Source organism: Aedes albopictus, chromosome 2 (assembly GCF_035046485.1).
Source record: "Aedes albopictus strain Foshan chromosome 2, AalbF5, whole genome shotgun sequence".
Lineage (NCBI taxonomy): Eukaryota > Metazoa > Arthropoda > Insecta > Diptera > Culicidae > Aedes > Aedes albopictus.
Genome location: NC_085137.1, coordinates 123631780 through 123644510, shown reverse-complemented (window position 1 = coordinate 123644510; position 12731 = coordinate 123631780). Strand labels below are relative to the sequence as shown.

At 38.9% G+C, this 12731-nt stretch overlaps 1 protein-coding gene and 1 long non-coding RNA gene across 3 annotated transcripts in view; one reads left to right on the top strand and one right to left on the bottom strand.

Moving 5' to 3' along the window:
- The window catches only part of LOC134287718 (uncharacterized), a 100935-nt gene that overhangs the window by 10977 nt on the left and 77227 nt on the right, over window positions 1-12731 (bottom strand). The gene's annotated exons all lie outside the window — the stretch shown is intronic.
- LOC115253681 (serine proteinase stubble) overlaps window positions 1-12731 on the top strand; it is a 69802-nt gene that overhangs the window by 45787 nt on the left and 11284 nt on the right. Inside the window, exon 3 of one of the 2 annotated variants that reach the window (XM_062850314.1) lies at window positions 12194-12730. The exons of the other annotated variant lie outside the window; for it this stretch is intronic. Within the exon in view, the coding sequence (XP_062706298.1) occupies window positions 12194-12730 (537 nt within the window). The remainder of the gene's footprint in view (window positions 1-12193; window position 12731) is intronic. 2 annotated transcript variants of the gene reach the window in all.

Sequence of the window (12731 nt, the reverse complement as noted above, 5' to 3'; positions counted from 1 at the left end):
TTTTTCTGTAGAAAGATCACTTCTAGCCTCCAAATTTGTCAAATTTGTCATGTAGCCCAGGATGGTCAGATATTTCTATCTGTTTTTTTTTTCTCATTTTTTATTTTTTTCCTACATGCAATCATATTTAAGGTGAAACTGGATCGATAACCTCATTTTTTGTTTTTTTTATTATTAAATAATGAAGCAATATTTTAAAATCGGTTTGCATACGCATTTAGAGGAACGATCAGGGTATCAAAAACTATTTTTAAACAAAATTTCTAAAAATTATGTTTATGGAAAGTCGAAGCACATTTTACACTACGAAAAAAAAACAGGAGATACCCTGATCCTTCCTCTAAATGCTCATGAAAACCGATTTTGAACATATGGCTTCGTTATATGATAAAAATTAAAAAACCTAAAAATTATGAAATGCATTCAGTTTAGCCTTAAGTTATAAATTCAAACAAATTCAGTTTCGAAGAAACATACATGGGATTTTATAAAATGTCAATCGAGTTTTTTTTTATTGTTTTACAGTTTTTGTCAAAAAAAGGATCAATTACTTCTCAGATATGTGAATTTTCAAATACTCTCAACTAACATTTAACAAGGTCCAACTTTTTCGATATTTATTTATTTCGCTGTCAATTAAATATGGTCGGAGGTAGGAAAATTCTAATTATCGTTTTTTTTTTCCAATGGAACTTGCAAGACTTTTTCGGGATCCTTCATACAATTCCTTTTGAAATTTGTCATATAACACCATCTAGTATATACTCTATATGTCTCTATATCTATATGTCTCATGAACTTCCTTTGAAGTTCAGTTTTGAATTTCTACGTTCTAGAATTAGTTGCAATAATTTTCATGGAATTGCTGTTGGACTTCCGAATGGAATCTCGTCTGATACTCCTTCGGGAATCCAGATGTTTCGTCCTGCAATTTCTATAATTATATAATTCCACCTGCAATTTCTCCTGGAATTTCTCCTGGAAATTCTCCTGACATGTCTCCCAGATATTCTCATGGAATTCCTCCTGGAAATTTTTCTGAAATTCATCTTCAAATTCCTTCTTGAATGTGACCTGGAATTTCATCTGGATTTTTTCCTGGAATTCTTCTGTAACTTCTCCAGGAGTTCTTCCTGGAATGGGTCCAGGAATTGCTACTGGATTTTTTCCAGGAATTCTTTCTGACTTTTGTTTGAAATTTCACCTGGATCTTCCTTTGAAATTCGTCCTGGAACTTTCCCTCAAATTTCTCTTGAAATTTTCCTTTCATTTTTAATTGATTTTTTTTTAATTTAATTGTTATTTAATTTTTTTTATCTTTGTAATTTCCCTTGTAATGCTTTCTCTAATTTATTTTGTAATTCTTCCGGGAATTTCTCCTAAAATTCTTCCTGGAATTTCTTCAGATATTCCTTCTGGCATATCTTTAGGAATTTTTACTAAAATTCCTACTGAAATATGCCTTGATTTTTTTCTGAATTTCTCTGAAATTTCCTTTAAAATTGTTTCTGATTTTTTTTTTCTGAAATTTCTCCTGAAATTCCCTTCGAAATTTCCTATAGAATTTCCACCTGGAAGTCCTCCTGCAATGCTTCTCGGAGTTCCTTCTATATTTTTCCAAGAGTTCTTCCTGGAATTTTCCCTGAAGTTCTCACTGGAATTTCCCTAACATTTCTTTTTGAAATTTCCCCGTTATACTCCTCCAAAGATTTCCTGGAAGGATTTCTAAAATTCTTCTTCGAATTTCTTCTAAAATTCATCTTTGAATTAATGCTCAAATTCCACCTGAAATATCTTCTTAAACATCTCCTGGAATTCCTCCTTGAATGTGACCAGGAATTTCACATGGATTTTTCTTGGAATTTCTCCAGTAATTCCTTCTGAAATTTTCCTAAATGCGTGCTGGTTTTTCCTGAAGTTCCTCTTGAATCTTCCTTTGGAATTCACCCTGGAATTACCCCTCAAATTCTATTTAAAATTTCCCTTTTTATTTTTCTTGTAATTTTCCTTGTCATACCTTCTCTGATTCTTTCTGGAATTGTCCAGGTATTTCTCCTAAAATTCTTCCTGGAATTTCTCCGGGAATTCGTTCTGGCATTTCTTCGGCAATTACTATTGAATTTCTTCCTGAATTATTTTTTTAAGACGCGGACATCGTCTTCAGCCAGAGGCTGTACAGACAGAATAAAACTTAACACTAGACAAGGGATGCACCAGTGGATACGAAGAAGAAACTTTTCTTACGAAAGGTTACATCGCCCGGAGCGGGAATCGAACGCCTACAAGGCTCCACAAATTTTACCTTGAAATATTTTCTGATATTTCTCCTGAAATTTCCCCTGAAATTTCTCCTGAAATTTCCCTTGAAATTTCTACAGAAATTTTCTCTGAAATTTCTCCTGAAATTTCCCCTGAAATTTCTCCAAAAATTTCCTCTGAAATTTCTCCTGAAATTCCCTCTGGTATTTCCTCCTGGAATTTCTCCTAGAGTTCTTCCTGGAATTTTCCCTGAAGTTTCTCCTAAACTTTCCCTTGCAATTCTTCTTTGAATTTCCACTTGAACTTCTCTTAGGATTTTTCCTGGAACTCCTCCTGGAATTTGTTGTTGAATACCTCCTGTAATTCTTCCTGGACTTCCTTGTGGAAATATTCCTGGAATTCCTTTTGGAAATCCTCCTGTTAATTTCTTGTGAAATATTGTTTCGAATTTCACTAGGAATTATTTCTTCAAAAATAACCTACTGAAAGTCTTCCTGGGATTCATCTCGGAATTCCTCTTGGAAATTCTCTTGGAATCCCTTTTGAATCCTGAAATGCTTTCGGAATTCCTGTTGACATTTTTCTTTCAAATTTTCCAAGACTTTCTCCAGGAATTCCTCTCAGAATTTGTCTTTCTTTCCGAATTTCCACTGGATTTCCTTTTAGTATTTTTTCTGGAGTTGCTCTTGGAATTTCTCCAAAAATTCCTCTTGGAATTTCCTCAGTATTGTCTAGAGAGCCACTTAGAATTCACCCTATAATTCTTCCTGGAATTATTCCGTTAATTTCTTATTGAATGCCTCCTGGAATTCATTCTTGATTTCCTCTTTGAATTAGATCTGGAATTCGTCCTTCAGTAAATGATCCTAGTTTTTATCTTGGAATTGCTTTTGAAGTTTCTAGTGGAATGCTGCCTTCAAGTACTTCTTTAACTCTTTTTGGATGTCTTGAAAGTTCTTCAATATTTTTTTCCTGAATTTACTTAAGTTTCGCCTGCTGGAATTGCATCTGTGATTAATCAGGGAGTATTATTTGTAATTTTTTTGGCAATACTACCTGAAAATCCTTCTGACAATGATATTGGAATTCTTTTTGGAATTTCTCTTTGTGTTTGTCTTGGACATCCTCCTGGAATTCCTCCTAAGGTTCCTTTTGAACTTTTTCTGGATTTCCTTATGAAATACATCCTGATTAATTCAAGGAATTTATTCTGTAATTCCACCTAGTATTTCTTCTAGCATTCCTCCTGGTACTCTTCCTGTAATTCCCTTTGGAATTCGTCATGCAATTTCCCAGATATCTTCCGGGACTTTTCTTCTGGATTGCATCCTAACTGGAGTTCCTGCTTGAACAGCGCATAGTTCCTGGAATTCATCTTAAGTTTCTCTTTCGCTTTTCACCTGATGTTCTTCATACGATTTCGCCTGAAATATCTTCTGGAGCTCCTACTTGCAATTTAATCCTCCTCATACTGAAATAAGTAAGCTATTTTTCTTCGAATTGCACCTCGAAACCCGTTCTAAAACTTCTTCTGGTATTCCTCCTGTAATCCCTCTTAAGCATTTCTCCAGCATTTTATTCAATGCATCACAGTCAACAACTCGACACTAATTTTTCATTTGGGCCTAACTGACATTTTCGAGTTCTCTTCATCGATCCTCTCTTTATGTTATCACAGAATGTGTATTGAGTTTTCCAAAGATTTTTTGGTTGAAATGCGAAGACGACGACTTCATGTTGCTATAGAAACAAGAAGAATAATGATTTTGTTTGTTTTGATCAAGTTATTAGCGAGAGAGTCGACGAAGAGAAATTGATCAAATCAGTTAAGCCCTTATGAAAAATCATTGTCGAACTTAAAAAAAGTCAATGTATTGTATAAATACACTAACCTTTCTGTGTTGAAACAAACTTATCACGGAATAATTTTCTGAAAATTTTCACTTATTTAGCATGAAACGATCTCACCACCTTATATAGAATAGATCCTGAGCCTAACCCAAACATTTTTAACATGGTCTTGCTGAATACCTGCACATTTACCGCTTTGGTTGGTTTTATGAGCCCTTAATGTGTGCAAAGGCCTTGCTTATTATTCCGATGAGTCGAGCCATGCTAATTGTGAAATATCTCCTTTAATAGGCCTGAAAACTGCCATAATGAGTACGTATCAAAATCAGAAACGTGACGAGTTTGCGCATACTCCCCTGATCTGCAAGCGTGAATGTGAACAATAATGCAGAATCATTGCGACGAACACTTGGCGGCACAGTTACTACCTTGCAAGTGGGTGATACTTTACGTAATTTGGAGCGCCAGTAGCAGCGCTTGCAAAGAAACCCTCTTGAGCTCGTTTGAGATATGCATTTGGTAGTCTAACGAACGAGGGCTTCGGTGATTTGGGACGGTTATTGGAATCAATTTTCGAAACGCATCACGGAGCTTATCTGGTTGCGGTGGAACGGAATTCAAGACCCAAAGCCAGTGGCCAACAATCTAATTGTTAAAAGTTATTGCTCAATTATGGATGGAGAAATGAGTTGCGAACGGATCGTGATGGCTTGAGACCGGTTCGGTTGGTGAGTTGCATTGCATTGTCAATTTAGTGCGGGGTCCAATGTTGTAATACGAAGGGCGAGATGTGTTTTTATCTTCCGAGGAGAATGGTTCCCACCCATCAATTACTTTCCATTTTAACGACCTTGTACGAGATGAAGAGTGATGATATGTGGTGTACGTATGTCAAAAACAACGAAAGCACAGTGTGGAAGGTCTGAGACAGAAGAAAGTAAAAGTGATTAACGTTCATGATGCCTTGCAGGGGATGGCAAGTTCAAGTGTTATTATTAGGGTTTGAATGATGGTCTTGCAGACAATGCAATAACTTAATAATGGACTACATACTGTGGTAAAGATGCAAATGTTATTCCTCTAGTAGTTATTGCATCACTCACATGTTCACTCTTCGCAGTATAAGTCTTAGAATCCAATTTCATATTCTATTTTGACGTAATGTGGCCCATGCTTTTCAGTAATTCTTCTGTAAATACGCAAATGCTTTAGAAATTTATTCTTGTTTGTCTACGATAATTGATCTGGGTTATTCAATAATGTACTCTCAGTATCACCGTTGAGGGAATTTCAAGTCTTTCTGATTTCTTGCAAATAAGGTTTTTGCTCCGAAATCAATCAATCAAAATCATGAACTTACATTTATTCTCAATGACAGGAGTAAGACAAATTGACAAATAAATAAATTCCTGAAAATGTTTGTTTTGGAGCTTCTACGTATCATCCCAAGTATCCAAAAGTTTTGCTTCCCATAATAAAATGCACTTTCAAGCTTCACGAAGTTCAGATAAAGTTCAGAATGCAACTTTCTGGCTGCTTAAGAGGCTAACGATGAGCCTTGCAGGAACTTCGTTTACAAGTTACTTTGTTAGAACTTTCAAGTTTATAGAAGTTCAGCTCTGTAGCATTGTGTTTCAATAAAGATTAAATGTATTTTTTGCAGAAAACAACTGCGAACTGTTAGTTGCTGCGTAAGAACCCTACGCTCTGCCACATTACTACAGGTACGATTGTGTGAACAGTGGGTGAAATCTGACTTGAATCGAATTTCGGTTGGCAGATAGTTTTGCACATTTGTACAGTAGTGATAGTGAAGTTGGCTTGACTTTGTCAAGTGTCTTCAGCAGCGCAGTGGTAAGTCAACTGGCTATCCTGCAGGAGGTTCCAGTTCAAATTTACATAGGAACGACGTGTGTGAAAACATAATTATCTGAAGCAATTTCAGACATGAATCACATACCACAAACAAGCTTGTGACTCTGGAAGATAAATATTTGTTTAAAATTACTGCTTAGCTTATAAAGTACCCTCTTATCTGAACTTTTGGTTACTTGGAATTATGTAAGTTAATCAGTCAATGCCCAAGGTGTCTCACAATTTCAATATTCATAAAAATGTGTTATAAATTGTAAAATTTTAATAAAATAAACAAGATTTCACGATAAAATTGAAGTTTATGGTGTAGATAAAAAAACTCTTCAATGTTGGTCCTCAACATTTGATATATTTTTCAAGCTCTATTTTAGCACAACTTGTTTACACTCATTGTATTCTGATCCGTACATTAACAATGCATCTATAATGAGTGAAGAAATTGACAGTCAGATAACACCATGGTTCACTACAGATATTTATGTGCATTAAAAAGCCTATTTCTTAGTGTTTCTTTATTTTCCACTTATTTATTCTTGCACTCTCATTAGCTTTAACTCACGCTCCGTTCTACTGCTCTTTCATCCTCCGTCGAAATAAATCAGAGATGCTTCATCAACTAAGTAACGCTGTTGAAGGAGTTGGGGCTACGTTCCACAACAGTGTTACGATTCACATAAAATTTCAAAATTAAATGACATAATATTTTTTAAATCAATTCCGGTAGAAATCTCTGAAGGAATCTTGGGAAAATTCCCTACAGTAGATCTGGGAGAAATATCTGGAAGAATCCTGGGAGGAATCGTTGTTGAAAGCTCGGCAAGAATCCGTAAAATAATCCCAGTAGAAATCCTAGAAGAAATGTCGACTAGAGTTCATGAAAGAATCCTTTCAAGATTTATTCTGAAGCAACCCCGGCACACCCCCGGAATACCATAGAAAGAGTTGCAAAAATAGGTTTTTTTCAGCACGAGTCGTACATTTATCCAACGAGATTTGCCAACGTGCGTTTCAGGGGATCTCGGGTTGGTTCAGGGGGCCCTAGGGTCGCCTCGAAAGGTTTCAGGCTTGGAAGGCACTTGAAACGCCCCCGAGATCACCTTGTGCCCCCTAAAACTCCCTGAAACGTCTCTGAGACCCCATGAAATGCCCCTGAGACAAGCATAAGACCCCCTTGAATTAGCGTTGGGCAATTTGAAATCGATGTTCACGACATCGATGTTTTTGTTTCGATTAATCGATTTTTTACATTCGATTTTTATTTCGATTTAAAAATATTAAATTTTCATTTTTCTTCAGAATGCTACGATCCTAGGGAATAACATTTGAGGTACATTCGATTTTCATAATACTTCCATTTGGACATAGCGTGAGATATTTCTTCGAGGATTTGTCCTGGGATATCTCTAAAGGTATCTGCAGTGATTTTTTAAGTGCTGTTCTCGAGGTTTCCTTTAGGAATTTCTCCAGAGATCCATTAAAGATTCCTTCAGACATTTCTTCAAGGATTCCGCTAGAGATTTCTCCAATAATTCCATTTGGAATTCTTCGAAGTATTTCTGCAAGAATGTCTTCCAGAATGTTCTTTCAGAACATTTTACTAGAGATTGTTCAAAAATTGATCCAGAATTTCTAAAAAAAATCATTAGTAGTCCATCTAAGTACTTCTTTAGTAATTTGTCCAAATTAATGCAGACAAGGATTTCTTCACAATTTTACCCAGGGATCCATACAGAAAATCTTCCAGGGAATTCCTTCTGTGGTTCTTTCGGGAACAACTTCCAGGATTATTTTGAAAATGCCTCTAAGAACTCTTCTTGGGATTCCTTCAGGAATTCCTCCTGGAATTCTTCCAGAAACTCCTCCAGCAATTAAACTAAGACTTCCTTCAGGACCTGTTTAGAGACTCCATTAGGAATTCCTTTTGAGATTGCTTTCAAGCTTCCTCCTGGGGTTTCTTCTGGAACTGATATAGGGATTTCTCCTAAAATCATCTGCGTACTCTTTATAGAATTCCTTCAGCATTTCCTCTAGAGTTTCAGCGATTTCTTCAGTATTTCCTCCTGGGATTTCTAAGGAACTCCTCCTAAAATTTGATCCTAGGATTTCTTCGGCAATTCTGCCTGGAATTCAAGAATTCCTCAATGGATTTCTCCAGAAATTCCTCCAGGAATTCCAATTGCTCTAAGCATTCCTCCAGGAATTCCTTTGAGAATATCTCCACAACAGGCCCGTGCACAGAAGTGGCGCCAAGGGAGGGGTTTTCCTCAATTTCGGAAAAAGGCGGAGGGGCGCCTAGTGTAAGAAGCGTCGGTAATGGGGAGGGTTTAACCCCCAAAACCCCCCCCTTGTGCACGGGCTTGCTCCACAATACCTATGGCAAAAAAAACATTGGGAATTCCTCCCAGCGTTTATCCAGGAATTATTCAAAAAATTTCTCCAGACATTCCAGCATGAATTCCTTCTGAGATTCCTCTATGAATTCCTTCAAGAATTTCTTCAAGAATCCACCAGGGAATACTCCAAGAATTTCTTCCAGAATATATCCAGGAATTATTCCAGGTATTCCTCCAGGCATTCCTTCGGATTTCATCCAGGCATTTCTCCAGGTACTCCTCCGGGAATTCCACCAGTGATTTCCCCAGGTATTTCTTCAGGAATTCCTCCAGAGATTCTTCCAGGAATTGATACAGCAATTCTTTCGGAAATTCCTACAACAATACCTCCAGGAATATCTCCAAGAAATCTTCCATGGATTTCGTCAGAAATTCTTTCAACGACTTATTCAGAAATTCTATGATTTTTTCCAGGGATTCCTTCGGGATTTCTTCCAGGGTTTCCTCAAGGAATTCCCCTGGGAACTCCTCTAGGAATTTCCTTACAAATTTCTCCATTGATTCTTTTTGGGGTTCTTCCAGTGATTCCTCCAGAAATTTCTCCAACGATTCCTCCAGAATAAGTTCTCGGGGAATCCCTCTAGGAATTTCTTCAGAAAGTTCTCTAAGGATTCATTCAGGGATTTTTTTTTAAGAAATCCTTTAGGGACTTCTGGGATTCCGCCAGGAATTTGTCCAGAAGATTTTTCAGGCATTCCTGCTGAGGTTATTCCAGAAATTGCTTCAGTGATTCCTCCAGCGATTTTTTCCAAAGTCCTACAGGAGTTCTTCCTAGAATTTCTCCAGAAACTCCTCTAAGATTTCTGGGAATTCCTTAAGATGTTTCTTCTCTAGAGATTCCTCCCAGATTTTCTCTATAAAATCCTCCAAGAGATCATTCAGGGATTCCTTCAAGATTTCTTTCAGAATATGCTCCAGGCATTCATCCAAGAATTTCTCCATTGAGTCCTCCAAAAAATTTTCCAGGTATTCATCCAGGGATTGCTTCAAAGTTTCCGTCAGGTATTCCTGTAAGAATTCCTCCAGGAATTTCTTAGGGAATTCCTCCACGGATGCGTCCAGGAATTCCTCCAGAGACGGTTTTATGTACAGTCTCAATTGTTAGACATTATTTATTTAGACAATATTTATTTAGACAAATAAATCATGGATCATTATATGGTTTTGCAACATTTTATAATATCGAATCGATGTGAAACAAATCGGTGAATCGATTCTGCAGGTCCGATTCAAATCGATTCACAAAAATCGATGTCTCAGCCAAACTTGCCCAATGCTATCTTGAATGCCTCTGAGACCTCGTGGTACCACATAAAACCCCCTGCGACCCCCTTGAGCCACCCCTGAGATCACTAGAATACTTAATTCAGGTACCTCCCTGAAGGCTTCTAAAGCGCCTCTGAGACCCTTTGGAAGTTCCCTGGAATTCCCTGAGACCTTCTGAGCGCCCCTGAGAAGACCTCCTCATAACCGCTCGTACACCCTGGGACCCCCTGGAAACGCCCCTGGGATCTTCCTTTACTCTTCGAGACCTCCTCGAACACTCCTGAAACCTCATTGTACAACCTAAAACCCCACGGGACCCCTTTGAAACGCTTCTGAAACCTATTGGGTCCTTCTTGAAATACCCCCGAGATTTTCTGGTACCAAAACTCCCTGAAACACGTCTTTGAGACCTCATGGTACCCCTTGAAACGCCCCTGAAGTAACCTTTTACCCCCTGAAACGCCTTTTCGACTCCTTAAAACGCAATTGGAATCTTCTGGAAGTCCTCTGGAGCCCCTTAACAATTTTTTAATCGTTTCTGAGACCCCCTGAAGCGCCCTTGAGGATATACCTGTGACCCCCTGAGCAAACTCTGAAACTCCCAAATGCTTTTGGGACCTCCTCGCAACCCCCAAAGCGCCCTAGGGCCCACTAAAAACACCTCTGAAACCCCCCGGTATCCTCTTGAAACACCCCTGAGATAGATCCCCCGGAACCTCCTGAAATGCCCCTGACACCCCCTGAAGTCCCCTGAAACGCCCCTAAGATCCTCTTAAACTCGTATGGAACCCCATCAGACTCCATGCGCCTCTGAGGCCACATTGGTCCCCCCTGAGGCACCTTATCAAACACTCCTAGGACCCCGTCGATCCTTTTTGAAGGATTCAAAAAATACCGAAGATTTTAGATGAATTAGTTTGAGGACAATATATTCGCCTGAGGGGCGCTACTTTCTTCCAAGATGTTTCCCGAAATTATTCTAGAGATCCCTCCAGATGTCCTAGAATGTAAACTGTGTACCCACCCAAAGTTCATGCAGTGATTTTCTCAGAAACTGAAACCCCATTGAGCCTCTTTGAAGGTCTCTGAAAACTTCTTGAAACGCCCCTGCGACCTCTAGGTACCCCTCTAAAACCCGCTGGGACCGCCTCAAACACCTGTAACCTCCCTTTGCTCTTCGCTATAAAAGCTCCCTGGCCTCCGATGCTATATCCAAGTAACAATGACAGCTGAATAACAGATTATTTAGTCAAAATTTTCAAACTCAAGCCTAAAAGCAGTATATTTATTTGAATATATCGATCAAATATCCAGTATTATCCATGGTTATCCCGTGTAATTTGTATTCCGCCAGGGTATTCGGATCCAGTACCTGGCAACCCGGTGGAAGTAACCAGATCAGAAGTTGATTCAGGTGATGTTGTTCTTGAAATCTCCCCGCAAAAACCCATCAGGATTATAAAAAATACCGCAGATTTTATAGGAATTTATTCCAGGACTAAAACAATATATTCGCTCAAGAGCCCTATTTTCTTCCAAGATTTTTTTCCGGGATTATTGTAGACCCAGGTGTACAGTGCAAGGACCATTCAGTGTTTATTTTATCGTGCTTGTAACCAATATCTTTTATTATACACCAAAACCTCCATTTAGGTAATGAGTCGGGACTGCCTAAATAGATTTTTTACCTAAATGGATTCATTACCTAAATTGATTCAATTTATTACCTAAATGGAGTACAAGGTTGCAAAGAAGTTTAACTAGGGAGAGTGACTCGAATAGGAGATTTAAAGTGGGTCATGCGGAGTTTCAGAGAACTTTCAAGGGAGTTTCAGGAGGAGAGGGGCTTCTTCAGGGGCCTTTTCGGGGGTTTTGGAGGGCCTCAGGTGAGAATTGTCATACAAATGACTAGCTGGGCACGGAACACAAAAAAAAACCTGCAAAATTCCGCCAGACTGAAAAATTATTGAATGTCGGGTCAAAGTCGGGTAAATTTGTACCGTATGTTGGACCACTGTTGGATCAACATCGAACAACTGTTGGGTCTATGTTGGGTTTGGTGACCAACATAAAAAGAGGTGAATGATAGGTTAATGTCGGGTATGACGTCATCAATCTTAAGTACTCCAACTGTTCTGAACACAACCAAATTCTATTTAGGTAACGTTACCTAAATGGAGGGACCTAAATAGATTTTACCTAAATGGATCCTATCTAAATGGAGGTTTGAGTGTATTAACTTCATTAACTCAAGTAGGATGTTGGGGTCAAGTCAATATGACCCAGACATGCTCGCTGACAATTCTTCATTTTTTCAGTTCAAAAACTCACATTTACTCAGGGATTTACTCAAAGTTTATTTCACTAATTCATTTCTCCGTATTCCTTGACATCTGACATACATTCCCAAGCCACTCCAACGTACAGATATCCCACCCGATCATAAATCACATAAGAATAGCGGATTCTTTCAATCATTCAATAATTTGTTCTTCCACGTGTTTTGTATATCACTACCCAAACTTTATTTAAACGTTCATCACATCCAGGTGACATTATCAATCTGTTTGATTTCTACCCCTCGCCATCGTCGTCCTCGTCGTCGGCATCATCCTCACCACACTCATCGAGTAACAACGCCCATCAAAATCGTCCCCCACCTGGGACAACTCCGGCTCAGATTCCAGTCTACTCAAACTCCGGAAATTACAACTCCAAACCATCGTATCAACTCTACCCGGTGACGAGCACAAACCCTCCGGAGTGGGGCTACGAGAGCAATCACCTGGGCAACGGTTTAAACTCTGTATTTCAACCACAGAAACCGATACCTTATCGGCCGTTACAACCCCAGTCTCCGATCAACTTCGGTGGAGGTGGCACCGGGAGTGGAAGCTCTCTACACGACGAAAACCCTCACGGACCGATGGCCAGTGCCATCTACAGCGACCGGCCGTTCAGCTTCGGGACGCGACCAACGACCGGTTCGATCTTCAACACCGGCAACGGTATCGTCAACAATCAACGACCGTCCGTTTTCAACTACCAGGGACAGCAGGAGGACGATGGCTATGGAATCGAAAACGG